The sequence below is a fragment of the Arachis hypogaea genome, chromosome 19 (genome assembly GCF_003086295.3).
Source record: "Arachis hypogaea cultivar Tifrunner chromosome 19, arahy.Tifrunner.gnm2.J5K5, whole genome shotgun sequence".
Taxonomy (NCBI): Eukaryota; Viridiplantae; Streptophyta; class Magnoliopsida; order Fabales; family Fabaceae; genus Arachis; species Arachis hypogaea.
Window position 1 is genome coordinate 8,812,811 of NC_092054.1, and position 17,503 is coordinate 8,830,313.

At 34.2% G+C, this 17,503-nt stretch overlaps 2 protein-coding genes across 2 annotated transcripts; one reads left to right on the forward strand and one right to left on the reverse strand.

The window, feature by feature from the left end:
• Window positions 1-12,523: 12,523 nt before the first annotated feature.
• LOC112777826 (protein MAIN-LIKE 1-like) lies at window positions 12,524-13,713 on the forward strand. The gene is made up of 4 exons (XM_025822214.1): window positions 12,524-12,925; window positions 12,974-13,227; window positions 13,345-13,432; window positions 13,525-13,713. Exons 1-4 carry the CDS (start codon window positions 12,524-12,526, stop codon window positions 13,711-13,713), a joined length of 933 nt encoding a protein of 310 aa, XP_025677999.1.
• Window positions 13,714-14,872: 1,159 nt separating this feature from the next.
• LOC112777827 (uncharacterized) lies at window positions 14,873-17,472 on the reverse strand. Its single transcript, XM_025822215.1, has 4 exons — window positions 17,045-17,472; window positions 16,493-17,002; window positions 15,121-16,423; window positions 14,873-14,929 (listed from the first exon to the last, which is right to left on the reverse strand). Exons 1-4 carry the CDS (start codon window positions 17,470-17,472, stop codon window positions 14,873-14,875), a joined length of 2,298 nt encoding a protein of 765 aa, XP_025678000.1.
• Window positions 17,473-17,503: the final 31 nt, after the last annotated feature.

The following is a 17,503-nucleotide window of genomic DNA, read 5'->3' on the forward strand; positions in this document are numbered from 1 at the left end:
TGCGTTTGTTTACAGGCACGAGATACTGAAACAGAAATACAGAGTCACAAAATCGTATTTGACAGATGAGACATGGACAAAGACATTGTGTCAAGAAATACTGAATTAATGTATTTTGTGTACATCTATCCAAGAAAGATACAGAGACACTAACAAAAGATACAACTTATTTTTTATTTTTTCTTTCATTATCCTTGTTAATTTTTTATAATTATAACTCTTATTATTATATTTATCTTCCTAAATTTTTTGAATAAAAAAATTGATAATAAATTAGACTTTTATAATTTGTTTTAGTTTATCACCAAACAAAATATAAGAACACTAATTTGTGTGCCTCTGTCCTCTCTGTCTAGTTTTCAATGTCTTGTCTTATTCTATTTTTAAAATAAAATGCAGCCTAAGAACCTTAATTGAATATTAACACTATAAATTTATGAAATTTGATCAAATTAAAGTCTAATTGAGAAGAGAACTTGAGGTATTGAAATTTCTCAAATTGGAATTCATTTGATGTAATTTCATTAACTAATAATATTAATAGTCAATTAGGACTATTAGGTGTGTGTTATGTTATTTAACGTACTACATCAACAAACTCTGATGCCGTTAACAAAGGAAGTGACAGAATGACCAATATGACTAATTTAAAATCTTTAAAAGACGAACTTGATTAAAAAAATCTTACGAAAACCAAATTAAAAAACGAATAATCTTTCAAAAATTAATTTGACCATTTACTCTTTAAAATACTAAAATATATTTTACGCATCAATTTTAAAATACTAAATTACACTTATAGGATTATTTAGAATTCTTTGATTGCATTAAAAATTAGAAATATTAATTTAATATTAAAATAGAATTAATCTAAAAAAAATTAAAATACCATTTTAGAATAAAGATTAAAATATTCTTTGAGAATAAATATTTTTAATTATATTAGAAATTATAAATTTAAACTTTAAATAAAAACTAAAATACCCTAATTAAATTTTATAAGAACACAACAACTTTTGAATGTTACCAAAAATACTAAAGTAATTTATAACAACCAATTTATATTATTTAATTGTATTAGGAATTAAAATTTTAAAATAATTTTAAAAACATTAAAATACTCTTATATTTAATTTTATGATATTAAAATAGCCTTTTAGGATTAATTTCGGAAATAATAAAACACCCCTTCAAAATTAAAGTTGTTTAATTATGTTTAAAATTTTATATTATAATTTTAAAATGTTAAAATATCCCTTTAGAAAAAAATATATTTAACTATTTTTTTTATTTCAGTCTTTATATTTATCTTAAATAAAAAAGATATTGAGACATAATTCAATCTTATACATAATACAGTACAGAGAATTATGTAATCTCTATCGTCTTTCAATTTTTATGTTGCAGTCTCTATCTCTCTCAGTATTAGTCTATCATCTAAATGTAACATAATAATTTCATTTATATTTGAGAAGCTACATTTAACTTTGGATAATTAACAAATGAGCTTATTATTATTATAATATGTTTGTTTACATTTTACATAACTATATATATATTTTTAATTAAATTTATATAATACAAAATTTTTTATCATTGTATTTATATTTAATTTTATAATTTTGTGTCATACAAGATAAAATTATTATATGTTTGTTTGATTTGACGTGAGTATATATATTTTTTTAATTAAATTTATATAATACAAAATCTTTTATCATTATGTTAATAAAATTATTATATATTTGTTTGCTTTTTACGTGAGCATACATATTTTTCTTAATTAAATTTATATAATACAAAATCTTTTATCATTGTGTTCATATTTAATATTATAATTTTGTTTCACACAAAATAAAATTATTATAAGTTTGTTTGCTTTTTATGTGAGTATATATATATAGTTTTGCATTCGAGACCCTGGCATTACTATGTGCACCAACTCCATACTCCTCTTACATCCCTGTTATCATATTTAGTACGGGGCCTCGCAGCTAAGACTATCCCTCACCTCGTGCCTTCAAAGTAAACCGGAACTCACTCTCTCACTACGAAGGATACGAACTCTTCAACCGTTTTCGTAGGGTTAGGACGCTGACTGATTGATTTCAGATAGCAACAATAATGAAATTGTTGTTGCTTTTACCGAATCGTTTTCGATGACCTGGTGGGGGTAGAGAAAAAGATTCACAAGTCAGAGACCGCGATCAGACGGCTTCAAGAGGCCTCAGCCTCGCAAGGCATGGGTTGTTGCTGGGCACTGTATTGCTACTCAGAGATGGAGTCCAAATTGGAATCCCTACAATTCTTACGGTAGTTGCCGTGTGATGGTTTGAAAGTAGTTTCAAATATTCTTCGGATCTTCTGTAACATGAAAACATTTCATTAACTAGCAGAAACGATCCACAATCCATTCGGGGCTTCGGGGAACCCAAAGAAGTCTTTCGACTTGATTCATAGATTGAATCAATGATAGATAGCTAATCCATCATCGTATATGAGACTGACTTTCTTGCTTCTTTATATATATATATATATATATATATATATATATATATATATATATATATATATATATATATATATTAATTAAATTTATATAATACAAAATTTTTTATTATTGTGTTCATATTTAATATTATAAGTTTGTTTCACACAAAATAAAACTTTTATATGTTTGTTTGCTTTTTACGTGAGTATGTATATATATTTTTTTTAATTAAATTTATATAACACAAAATTTTTTATCATTGTTTTATATTTAATATTATAATTTTATTTCACACAAAATAAAATTTATTTAAACTTTAATATTATATACATAATATATATTTAATATTTTTTTAAGATTCTAATATATCCTTTTTTTTCTGGATTTGGTGAATGAATTTTTAACTTATTTTTTATGTATTATTTATTTTAATTCTAAAGTTTAATTATTTTTTTATAGATATATTACTTTTAATATTCATATACTATTTTTTTTAGACTTCAACTCAATATCTAAAATTTATAAAAAAATAAAAAAAATTATAAAAAAATAGTTAACCTGATTAATAAATTATCTTTTTAAATCTAGACCATTCAAATAAAATATAATAAATGAAGAGTTCAGATTTAATGAATTAATAAGGTGTGTAGCACTCCATACTTAGTAAGGAGCATTTAAGTAAGGATGAGCCTGTACAGAGTAATAAAGGGTTTTTTTCAGAAATAAAAAAAAAATTAATATTTCCCCCAAAACCATTTTTAAACTTTAATTTCCCAAATACGATTTTTTTTTTTCGGTTTAGAGCAAGTTTGCCTAATCTCCTGCGAACTCCCTTTAATTTTTTTCAATCCCGCATTTTTAATCAATTATCATCATCTCCAAATAGTATATAGATCTACAAACAGTATATAAGAGTACACAAAAATACACAGATAACAAGCATGGCTTTTTCAAGGATTTTTTTAATTATAAATTAAAAAAATAAGCCATATTTAACAATGGCAACCATTATTATCGTTTCCAGAAATACACAGGTACACCGGAATAACCATATTTAACAAGGATTTTTTTAATTATAAATCGTATTCTATTTTAAAATAATTTATTTATATTTTTTAATTATCTATATACTATTTGTGCGGCGAACTTGCTCTAAAAAAATTCGTATTTGGGAAATTAAAGTTCAAAAATGGTTTTGGAGGAAACATGATCTTTTTTTTTATTTCTGAAAAAAATCCGAGTAATAAATCATACAGATTTAAATATATGCTTTTTTGTTCAATACACTGCATAACACACCAAAATTTTTAAGTGTATTGGTATATTGGTATTTTAATAATTTTTAATCATTGATCTTAATTAAAAAAATATATATATAATATATATAATTAAAAAAGTTTTCAAATGTATCTGAAACACCAATGTTCTAGTAATCTTAATGGTTGATTTTAATTAATATATATTATATATATTTTTTTATAATTAAAATTAATAACTAAAATTATTAGACTTCTAGTGGGTGATGGGGCTGCTATAATAAAATAGTTGATTGAATCATTAACTCCGTACCGAAGTTTACAGAAGATAAATAAGCTGCGGAATCATCTGTTCCTGAAGCAGGTGGGTAACACAGAGAGTTATTAAAATCCATCTTAGTTCCGTTGCTTGCCCCAACAATCAAACGGATGCGAGTTACTTGATGGCATTCCCCGGACTACCTTTACCGGGTGAACGAACAGAATTTCTATTTCATTCAGAGCCCGGCCCGTGTACTTAATACATTTAAAATTCTTTCTATATAATTAAAATTAATGATTAAAAATTATTGAAATACTGATACTTTGTAATTATTACACTGTAATTAAAGACTACTATTTTTATTACGAAATAGTAAAAACAGAACTTTTGATTTTTGAAAATTGAAGGATTACCGGTATGTGTTAAAGGGTACCCAATATGTGTTAAAGTTCTTTCTAGTATAGTATTAAAAGAAAATTATTACAAAAACATCGTTTATACTATATGTAGAATAAAATAATTTTACATATAAATTAAGAATAGTTTTTTAAAAATAACAGTCAAGACATTGCTTTTAATTTAAATTTGTTCGAACAACTTAAAAAGAATAATTGATAAAGATAATACTAATTTAATATTAACTGAATTTATTTTATTTTTAACAAGCAATTAACATGTAGAAATAATATTCTTAATTTTTTAGATAATTTTGCTTCAAACAAATTAGTACTTAATAAATAAATATTGAAATTTTATTTCATGACATTTTATTGAATAATTTAATTTTTAATAATATAAAAAAGACAAATTAATTTCTTCTATTTTCAATTTCTGTTAATTTGATTGTTTTATTAAATTATTTTTAGAAAAATAAATGAAACTTGTCATTTTATAAAACAGGGTTTAGCTATTTTGTTTTTTAAGAGTATATGTTAATATAATAAATTAATTTTTTATTAAAAATACAAAAATTTAAATTTTTAATATATTTATTTTATATTTATTAAATACAAATATTTAAAATATTTTACTAATAATAATTTTATTTTATGTCCAAAAGACACATATTATCTAATCTTATAAAAAATACTATAAACAGATTTATTCCATTTTTATTAGATGATAATATATTTAATATTCTAAAATATTAAAGATTAATTTGATAATTTTAAAAAATAGTTTGGAATATTACTTTCTTAGTCTCTTAGATAAATAAAATACACATTAAGATAAATTATATATAATAATAAATATTTGATTACACATTAAGATAAATTATATATAATAATAAATATTTGATTATTAACTATATATATATATATATATATATATATATATATATATTATTTGATTAAACTATCGAAATGGTTTAATCCGCTTCAAACCATAAGTAGAAGAAGTATATTTAATTATAATGAGTTTGACTTTGTCCATATTGGATATATCATTTTTGTGAATTATTAGATTTTATTAACTAAAAATCAAGTGATTTAATAAAATAAATGTACTGAATGATTTTAATAAATACAAACAAAAAATTATTGAAAACAAAATATCTTGTTATTAAAAAATAAAGAATATAAAAAATATTATACTGATTTTTCTTTGAGTAGGAAACCTCTCCTTTCTTAAATAAATTCATATTTACTCACTAAATTCAAAGACAAGTTGTTTTCAACCTTTATTCACTCTTTGAGTGGTCAACCTGTTTTTCTTTTTAATTAATTCACGTGCTTTCAAGTGCATTACTTTAACTTTTTCAGCTTTACCTTCTCAAGAGTAAATATCATAAGTCCAAAACAGTCCAAAAAGATTAAAATCATACACAAATTTAAAGGAGAAAAATATGTGAAAAAATGAATAGTCTTATTATAAACAAATTCAATAAAAGATAAACAATTTTCTCAATTTTTCAAATTCTTACTAACAATAGCACGTAATAAGGTCCCATTTGAAACCACTTGAGTTTGACCAGGATAGAGTATAATAATTTTGTACCCAACTTATCCCACAAGTCCACAGCACTTTTTAAAAATTATTCAAATATTTTATGACATCATCAAATATAATAGTTTGGTGAACATTACATAAGTACACAACCAAGTTAAACCCTAAAATGGTCCCTGAGATTCACAAAATGCACCAATTTAGCCCCTGACTTCCCAATTGCAATAATTAAGTCCTCCAGATTGAAAAAAAAAATACATCAACATGGTCCTCCTCATATTTTCCGGTGATATTCCTTGCCGGCGAGAGTGACGTAGCGAATGAGTGCCACGCTAGAGTGTGTAACATTTGGTTGATGTGGCAAATGAAAGTTTAAACCCCAATTTAGTACATGATCCCCTTTTTAAATCCTAACTCAAAAATAGCGCAGCACTTCTTCGTCCTCATAATCTTCTTCTTCTTCTTCCCTACTCATTCTCGTACCCATTGCTTCTTCTTCATCATCATGTGGTAAATAATAATTTCTTCACAGTTCTTTTTTTCCCTTTCGATTTCTTCGTTCCTTTTATTTTTTATTTTTCTCAGCTCAATTTTATGGTTTCGATTTTGGAAGCTTTCTTTTATTTAGCGTCAATTTTGTGTTTGTTATTTTGAGTGGTTGATAAATCTTGCATCTTTTTCTTTTTTTTTCTTTAATATATCATTCAAATGCTTATCGGTTTTCAGGTTTATTTTAATTTAGTCATTTTTAAAAAGAATTTATTAAATTTTAATGCTCGGCAGCTTGACAAAAGAGAAAAAAAAAGGCACAAAATTTGTGCATAAAATGCTTAATTTTTTAATTTGTGGTTATGAAAGTGAATTTTAGGAAGCATGAGTTTGCTGAGTCTGGATCTGTGTTTCTATGTTAAGAATTGAGATTTTGTGAATAGTTTTCATATAAGACCGTGTGTGGCAATAGAAATAAGCAATCAAGAAGCCTTTGATATTAATATAAGCTCATTCATGTATAAACCAAGTTTAATTTTCTGTTTGTAATATTTATTATGTTGTTATGAATTATGATAGAAAATATTGGTATTATTATCTGTAAATTTATTGTTCTTCCATGTGGGGATAATGATGATGGCTTCAATGTAGAAAACCAGCTAGAATCTATCTCCATTTTGTTCAACTCTGGATCTGTGCTGATATTTGGATCAAATTCCCTTCCAATTAATGATTGTTGGGAAACAAGAGATCGGTCCTCAAAATTGTCGTTGGCTTTGGAGTTCTTGGCAACTACTGCGAGAAAAGAAGCTTTCTTCCATCGCCGCCAGCTCTGTCGCCATCTGTGAAAATTGTCTGATCTCAGTCGTCAACCACGGTTCATGTCTAGTAAATTGGACAGCCCAATTCAAACCTAGATGGTTGTGGCAGTGACGAGGAGCCCTTTAAGCACGGAGTACCGTGGTGGGGGGGGGAGGGAATAAGAGCATTAAAGGAGAGAAGAAACCTGCTGGGAGGAGAAGGGTTTTTGTGCAAACCGATACCGGGTGTGTTCTGAGCATGGAATTGGATTGAGGTGACAATGCACATACTGTGAAGAGGAGGCTGCAGGTTGCCCTTAATGTGCCTACTGAACAGAGCTCACTAACATTTGGGGATTTAGTATTGAAGAACAACCTTAGTGCTGTACAGAAATATTTGTCCCTTCTTCTCACAAGGAATCTTATTCATAGGAGCTCATCCACACCGTGCTTGTCACCTACCGGACGCGATATGCAACAAAGGGACAAGAGTGGGATTATTGAGATATTAGGGCAGTCAAATCATCTTAATAGGATGAAAGATATGGTCAAAGACATTGTAAAGGCAATTAAGATGGGGCAGATCCAATTTCTATTCATAGTGGGTTTGGGGGTGCTTACTATTTCTTGAATAGCCGTGGTGAGAATGAAGCAATTGTGAAACAATCCGAAAGATTTTGTTGGTAAAGCTCTTGGACAACCAGGTCTGAAGTGCTCGGTTCGGGTGGGGGAAACAGGTTTAGGGAGGTTGCTGCTTATCTTCTTGACTATGAACATTTTGCAGATGTGCCTCCCACTGCCTTGGATGTGCAGATGAAGGAAAGTGAAGTTCTATGCAATCAACCACAAGGAGGCCAAGTCAGAGCAGAGGCACGTCCAACCATCATCCAACCAGCAAAGCAATGGGTACGAGAATGAGCAGAGAAAAAGATTATGAGGACGAAGAAGTGCTGCGCTACTTCTGAGTTAGGGTTTAAAAGGGGATCAGGGACCGAATTGGGGTTTAAACTTTCATTTGCCATATCAACCAACCGTTACATACTCCAGTGTGGCACTCATTCGCCATGTCACTCTCGTCGGTAAGAAATATGACCGGAAAATATGAGGGGGACCAAGTTGATGCATTTTTTCCAATCTGGAGGACTTAATTAGTGCAATTGAGAAGTCAGGGACTAAATCGGTGCATTTTGTGAATATCAGGGACCACTTTAGGGTTTAACTCGTACACAACCTCTTTAAAAACAGATAAAAAAGATTTGTTTCATCATCAGTTTTATGGTATGTAATGAAATGAGTCATTTTACTAAATTTGGACATGTGAGAAGAAGACCGATAGAACATCCAGTCAGGAGGGTGGATGAGATGGAAGATAGACAAGGGGCGAAAGGTAGAGGGAGACCTAAGAAGACCATCCATGAGGTGGTCAAACGAGATCTACAAGTAAACGGTCTCTCTGTAGACATGATACATGACAAAGCACAATGGCGTCGTTTGATTCATGTAGCCGACCCCATTTAGTGGGACAAGGCTTTGTTGTTGTTGTTGTTGTTGAATTATCGAAATATATAATTTGTAGCGTATTTACCAATTTACATCACATGGATTTATCTCGTTTACCATATACATTTATAATTATCTCGTTTACACTGAATAGGAAAGATGAACGGTTTTAAATAATAGAAAAGATTGACGGTTTTAAAATAATAGGGAGATATGTGGTTTTGACTAACTGATTAATGTCCGTATCATATAATTTGAAACTGTCCATTTAAAATCACCCATTATTTTTTTAGAAACCAATTTAAATTTAAACTCTTCAATGTTAACATTATTAACACGTTTACTTCTTTCTAAACCGTTAAAATAAGTGAAAACGCATGAGTGATATCAATCACTATTAACATGATTACTTTTTTCTAACTACTCACCATTAGCACTATTGTGTTTTCTAACTACCCGCTGTTAACACTGTTGTTTCTTCCACTCACTAACTTCTAACTTCCACCTATTGACGATTTTTTATTAGGATTTACACTAAATTAATTCAAAAAATACTTTAAATTTTTAATTGAGATGTAATTTAATTTATGAGAAAAATCCAAAATAACTCCTGACAATTACTTCAAAAGATAACGAGGCCCTTAACAAAAAAAAATTCAATCCGGCCCCCTGACAATTACCTCGAAAGGACAACGAGGCCCCTGTGCCAAAAAAATCAATGTTGTTTTTTTTTTTGACACAGGGGCTAATCAGTCCCAAAAAAAAAGTTCAGAGGCCGGATTGGGTGTTTTTTTTAGGGGACTCGTTGTCCTTTCGAGATAATTGTCAGGGGTCGGATGGGGTATTCACTCTTTATTTATTAAATTTTTAATTGAGATATAATTTTTAAATGACAATTTTTTTAAATTTTTTATGTACTCTCTTGAGCATTAATTTTTTAATTTAAGTTATATATATATATTTTAATTTCATTTGTTGCATGACCATTTATAATATTGAGAATGTCAAAAAAATAAAATATTTATAAGTTTGTATGAGTGATTAACCGTTTAAGAGAGATTAACCGTCTAATTTTACAAGGTTGGAAGATAGAAAAATTTAAAAATAGAATAAGAGAAGTAGCTATTAATAACTTTTCTCGTAAATTGCAATACTACCAATTTATCACTAATTTTTTAATTAAATTTATATTATATCCAAATTTTACTTGTAAATTTATCTAATTGAAATAAATTGTATCGTTTTTTTATTTTGTAAATCGATCTAAATCATGCTATAAATATTATTTTAATAGTTTTTTTAATAATACATATCTCGTTTACACTAAAAACAAAATATTTAAAGAAAATGAAAAATGGAAAATAACAAATATACTAAAAAAAAGTGCCTATATTTGTAAATAAAATATTTAAATTATTTATTTATAAAAAAATTCCAAACATGTTATCTCTATTTCTTAATTTTAGGCAAATCAAAAATAAAATTCATAGAAATATTAACCTAGAAATATACAGGAACAAATAAATTAAAAGAATATACAAATTATGTGGTAAAGACTTAAATTTAGTTTATTCACATATAAAATATTTTATCTTATAAATTTTGTACAATAAAAAATATTTAAAAAAAAAATTTGGGCTATATAATTTTATTAAGTTGTTTGAAATCTTGTATTAAATATTTAATTGCTAGATATATAAACTTAAAAAACTATTTGAAATAAAATTAAAACCATCTTTTATCATTGAAGACAATGTAATTTTAATGGAAAAAGAATACAGTTCATATACTTTGACTAAGTTATATATCATGTTAAAATAATTTCTGTTAATTAATAAAAATTAAACATAAATGTAATAATGTCTTAAGTTTGTTTAACATGTTTAATCATTCCCATGTAAAAATGAAAAGAAAGTAAAATAATAAAATATTAAAATGTTTATAACAAATTAACAATACACGTTATAATTAATTTTTTAATATATACTTATAAATGAATATTTAACAATTTTTTATATATCATACGAATACTATTTCTTTATAATTATCATTTAAATGGTTGTAAATAAAGACGTAAAGAAGAAAAAATAAAAAAAATGTGTTATTAATGTTTAAATGGTTATACATGTACTATTTTATCGTCATATAATTATAAATTATTTAATCTACTAGTATATTACATTAAGAAAAAAAAATAAAATAAACTTGAGTTAGGCTCAGTTTGGATAAATTAAATAAATTTTTAAAAAATAATTTAAATAATAAATAATTATATTATAAGCTCCTAAATAAGAATAACTTCTTAGAAAATCACAATTTGGTTTTGAAAATTGCACCAAACATTAATACTACTACTTTTTATAAGTCAAAAACTTAAAAAATTACTTTTAAAGCTTTCCAAACAAACCCTTAATACTATAAATAAAATATTTACAAATTTTCATAAAATTAAAATATATACTCAAAATAAATTTTTAATTGTCATCAATACTAAATATAAACTCAAGATTAAATTCTTGGGTAAAAAACTTAAATGAGCCAAGGCTAGCTCATATTTACCCAAATCCGCCAAATCAAATTTTGCTACAACAATTCAACAGATCAAATTTTTATGTAATTCGAATCGAAATGATTCGAAATAGCTTTGCAAGTAATTCGAATTGATTGAATTCGAATTACTCCCTATCACTATTACCACGTAATACGAATCAAGTTGTACCGAATTATGATGGAAAATTGTCACGTAATTCGAGTGGAGTTCATTTGATTATTAAGGAGAAGTTCGAATTATATTAATTCGAATTACATGGAGAGGGACACACGAGTATAGTTCGAATCATATTGATTCGAATTACTTGATTTTGGCTACACTTAGTAATTCGAGTCGACTTGTTTCGAATTACAATGGATTCGCCTATATAAGGAGTTCGAACCAAGTTCATTCGAATCACTATCTCATTCTCATACCTCACCAAATTCCAGAGAAAACGACCAACATTCGGGCCGAGTAAGATCGGAGCGGCATATTCAGGTGATGGGGGACGATCCGGGGAGGCTTTATCGTTTGGATGGAGTTGCTCATATCGCCGGGGTGATCAACGACGAGGTTAGTGGTCGCTGATGTTGCGCTGTTTATAGTGTTTTCTGTTAAGATAGCGGTTTTATGATAGTGGTTTTATGATAGTGGTTTTATGATATTGGTTTTATGATAGTGGTTTTATGATAGTGGTTTTTGTTAACGGTTTTTGATAGTGGTTTAGGATAGCGGTTTGAAAATAGTGGTTTAGGAAAGTGGTGTTGGCCAGTGGTTTTTGTTAATGGTTTTTGATAGTGGTTTATGTTATTGTTAGTGGTTTAGGATAGTGGTTTGAAAATAGTGGTTTAGGAAAGTGGTGTTGGCCAGTGGTTTTTGTTAATGGTTTTTGATAGTGGGTTATGTTAGTGTTAGCGGTTTAGGATAGTGGTATAGGCTAGTGGTTTTTGTCACCGGTTTTTGTTAGTTATTTTTGTTAATGATTTTTGATAGTGGTTTTAGTGTCTGTTAGCGGTTTGGGGAAGTGGTTTAGGGTAGAGGTATGGGCTAGCGGTTTTTGTTTACTTTTTTTAGGGTTTAATGTTTATTATTTTTTGCTAATGGTTTTTGCATCGAACGATTAATTTTTTATTTCTTTATGAAATGAATTGAATATGATAGTGGTTTGTGAAAATATTCTAATTATGCGGTTCATCTACTGTCCAGCCTCGGCGTTGCATATCCAGCGTTAGGCGGCAGCAGGGGATGCGTCTTGATGAGAGGTACGTTCCGTACCTGCAGATGGCCGTCTTGTACCATCTTGCGAGACTGAACGACAGATGGTTCCGACTAGACGAGCCGCTAGTCAGTGCATTCGTGGAGAGGTGGCGGCCTGAGACGCACACCTTTCACATGCCGTTCGGAGAGTGCACCATCACGCTTCAGGACGTCGCATACCAACTGGGGTTGCCGGTGGACGGTCATTACGTTAGTGGTTGCCTCACAGACTTCCACCTATACATTGAGGGTGGGAGGCTTGCTTGGACGTGGTTCCATGAGTTGCTTGGTGTCTTACCTCCTGAAAACCAAATTCAAAAATTCGCAGTCAACTGCACATGGTTCCAGGAGACATTTGGAGAGTGTCCCGTCGGGGCCGACGATGAGACAGTTAGGCGCTTTGCCCGTGCCTATATCATGATGTTGTTGGGGACGCAGCTGTTTGCCGACAAGTCCGGCAATCGTATACACATCAGATGGCTACCCTTTGTTGCTAGACTTGAGGAGATGGGTGGCTACAGTTGGGGGTCGGCGGCACTAGCATGGTTGTACCGATGCATGTGCCGAGTCGCCAACAGACATGTGGTGAAGTTAGCTGGGCCGTTACAGTTACTGCAGTCTTGGATCTTTTGGAGGTTTCCTTCTTTTAGGCCTCCTGGGTATGATGCGTTTAGCTGGCCCCTTGCCTCGAGGTACCTTTATTGTTTTGTATTATGTATCGTTATGGTATTCACTTTCAATTATGCAAGCAATTTGATGTCCGTTAGAATGACTCACGAATGCATTAACAAGTTTAACTTATTACGCAGGTGGTCTGGTTACAATCCTGGGATTAGCAACAAGGGACCTCGGGTGCAGATGGCTCGCCTGAAGATCGACTTGTTACAGCCTCGGAATGTAAGTACACTGAGTCCATATCTATATCTAGTCGTCTTTCAGTTTATGTTTTCTAAAAGAGACCTCTTATTGATTTTATATGGTTTTTTCAGTTCATATGGATGCCCTATAGCGCACTCGACGTCATCCAGGTTGTCCATCCGGAGGTCTTGGAGCCTCGGCATACGATGTTATGGCGGTGTGTGACGTCCCTAATATATTTTGCGGTTGTTGAGTGGCATCAGGTTGATAGAGTGTTACCCCAGTTTGGTGGCGTACAGCCCCCACCGCATCCCCCCTGAACATCGACTTCTTGATGTCGAAGGACGGGAGAGGAGGTGACCGTTGGTTCCCGGCGCACTTACCTGACTGGCATCTTCACTGGCAGCAGCGTGCGGAGCACATTTTACAGTTTGATATTGTGGCCGACCCTGGTCCTTCGCATGATTTCTTGGCATGGTGGCATCAGCATGGGAAGAGATTCCTATCGCCAGAGATGTACTTGGGAGATCCACGAGGTATTCCTATTCCGGAGGAGGCGACTCAGAGGGGTGTAGGCCGAGTTCCTGAGATGGACCGAGTCCACGATGTTCCTGATAGACGTCGTGTAGAGAGGAGAGCTCGAGTCGGGACACGTCGTAGCCAGCGTGAGAATGCCTGGCTCGATCATGCTATGGAGGAGGTTGAGGACGCAGGTAGGGGTCGCGGGAGACGACGTGGGCGTGGAGGCAGGAGGAGGGGGGCGATGGTAGAGATGATGCACATCAGGTTGGGAGGGTTGCAGTTGGAGGAGGTGAGGCAGTCGGGGTTGAAAGGCCCCATCAAGGGGGGCATGATGGTGAGTGGTATGGATCAGGTATGGGAGATCCCTCTACTCACACTGACGCTGGGCTTGGAGATTATTTCGCCGGTGTTCCCGGTGACGATCAGACACTTCAGGACAGTACTCCATAGGTTAGTCCGGGCTCCATGTTTCCAGACTTCCTTGGTAGTGACGGGATTGTGGCAGAGTTCCGTGGACCGCATTTCCTTGAGGATATCCGGACCATCATGCAGGAGGATGATGCTGCACGAGGACGTGCTCAGACGACAGCGACACAGGCACCGTTAGATGTAGATCTGAACGAGCCTGCCACGGTGCCTCCTGTGCAGACTTTTGCCCTGGGTGGGACGCCAGCATCCGCACATACTCTAGGGTCACATTCAGTTGCCGGCCCGTCATCATCCAGACCAGTACATGTCTCGCCCAGGACACCGACAGAGGATGCAGAGGATGACGACCACGACTCGATTGAGGATGAGGAGCCGATGATTCGGAGAGGTCATAGGACACGGGTTCCACGCCGTTGTTTCACGGGTTCTCACCTCCTTAGATGATTCGGGGTTCATCGTGTATTTGTTGTAGTCATGTTTTTATTTTGTGTCTTCTTAGTTGGTTATCGGTGTTATGTATGCGCTGCTTTATGTTTTTGTGCATCCAGCAGTTACTTTGATGTTATTCAGTGTTTTATCAGACACCTAGTTAGAAAGTGTATTTTGGTTATGTAACTTAACTGCATAATTAGAAAGACATTCAACAAACATATTTGGTACGAAATACAACTTTCATGACTTATAAAACAGAACTTAGTTTCACCTAGAACATTGGTTGCTAAGTTAAATAAAATACACTTGCTGAAGTTAATACAAATAAAAACAGATAAACCAACGTTCCTATTCATTCCCCCCGTGCCTGTGGGTCGTCCGGCCTGCGGACAACCATGATGAGTGTGTCCAGGTTGCCTGCAGAGGCCACATCTCTTTGGTCGGTTTGGATCTGCCTCATCCATGTTGGTGCGTATGCGAGTAGACCTCGGCCGACCCTCCCTCGCACGCCTCATGTTCGGATCAGGTATAACGGTGGGCCTGGCATATGGTGGCCAGAAACCCTCCGGAATGGGAGGTGTGAATCCCATCTGATAGACACCGAAAATAGAACTCAGGCGATAGACTTCGTGGACGTAAGGCTGCCAAGTTAGACGTGAATAAGCACAGCATGCAAGTGCGTGAGGACACGGGAAATGAAGTGCTTGGAAGTATCCACAATCACAAGTCTGAGACCCTAGTGAGACCCTGTAGGTACCAAGTGAGAAGGAACCTGTCGGAGTCGTTTCAGCCACGGTGTACTCCGAGTTATCCCTGTCATAAATAGTCACCGTGAAGCACCTGGCCGTCTTCAGGTTTGCCTCGATACACTTTACCAGGTATTGACTGAACTGTTGTCCGGTACCCATCTGAGCCTGGGCCTCCCTTCCCTTACGGACAAATAGTTCCGCAAGCCTTCCGTATGTGGCCTTCACCAGCGAGCACACAGGGAGGTTCCTTACCCCCTTCAGGATTGAATTCACACACTCAGATATAGTGGTCGTCATGTGCCCGAATCTCCGACCCTCATCACAGTACTGTGTCCACAACGAATACTCATCTCGGTTCGCCCACTCACACATTGCCGGATTCTCAGACCGCAGGATGTCAAACCAGTAGTCGAACTCCACCTCGGTCTTCGCATATGCCGCGTTCACAAGAAGGCTCCGGGCATCTTTGCCTTTGAAGGTGAGGGCAAAATTTACTGCAACGTGTCGAATGCAGAATGCCCGGTATGCAGCCGGAGGTAGCCATCCCCCATCAGGTGCCTCGAGTGCTGCCTTTATGCCGTTATGCCTATCTGAAATAACTAACAGACCTGGCTGAGGTGTCACGTGCTGACGGAGGTGGGAGAGAAAGAAGGACCATGACTCAGCATTCTCACCCTCAACTAGTGCGAATGCCACGGGGAGTATGTTGGAATTCCCGTCCTGTGCAATCGCCACAAGCAACGTTCCACCATACTTGCCATATAGATGGGTGCCGTCAATACTCACCAACGGCTTGCAGTGACGAAATGCCTCGATACAAGGGGGAAAAGTCCAAAACATCCTATGAAAATAAGCCTGGGACTCGTCCACCTGTCCCCCAACTCGAACAGGGCAAGTCCTGATGACAGCTACAGTACCAGGCATCGTCAACTGAACTCCTAACACCCACCGAGGGAGCTCGTTGTACGACTCATCCCAGTCCCTATAGATGATTGCAACCGCCTTCTGCTTCGCCATCCACACCCTCCTATATGTAGACCTAAAGCCAAACTGTGCAGCCGTGGCATTTAGAAGCACCTTGATGTTGACGGATGCGTCAGCCCTAACCATTGGCATAATGAATGTCGCTATCACATGGTAGTCCAAACTCCTATGGTCGCTGGAGATGGAGGTGGCGAGACAGGTATGCGGTCCGTTGTACCGCTTGACTTCCCAGATGCCCTTGCGTTGCCGGAGACTCAACCGAATCAACCATGTGCACCCATTCTCAAACTCAGAACACTTTCCCACGTACCTGCGATAGTCAGACTCAACTACCTTGTACTGTACCCCTCGGCGGATGCTGTACGTCTTCACACTCAACAGCGCCTCATCTTTATCCTTAAATTGTTGACCAACCTGGAACTCTGTCATACCGGCAGACCCTTCCGTATCTCTAGTGCCAAATCCAGCAAGCTGCCCAGGATATTCGTCCTGCCTCATGGCATCCAGGTCCAAAGATGAAAAATGGGGTGGGTACTGCTGTGTGCCAGAACTTGATCCACCAGTAGCCCTTATCGGATCACTCGCTCCAACATCATCGCCGCTTTCATCAGCGATCGTATCAGGCTCGACATCATCGTCATCTGGATCATCAAACAATCCCTCTCCAACACCAGCCGGTGTAGGACACTGTACTTCGGTCGGAAGATGTTCCCCATATCCAACCTCGTCTCCAACGTTGCCGCTGAGATCAACAGCAAACGATTGGGAGGCGGCAAGTTGGATCGCTGGCTCATACACTGGGACGGAGGATGAAGCAACCGCAGGTCTCGAGCTCGAACCGGCCACCGCGGCTATAGTGTTGGCATTCCGGTTCGACCCACCCGAGCTGGATACGACGTCAACCAACTTTACCAACATATCTGGTGTCCTGACCTCGGGAAACTGCCTATGAGAAATAAACATGACCTGCAAGTCCTCATCACTCCCGATCGTG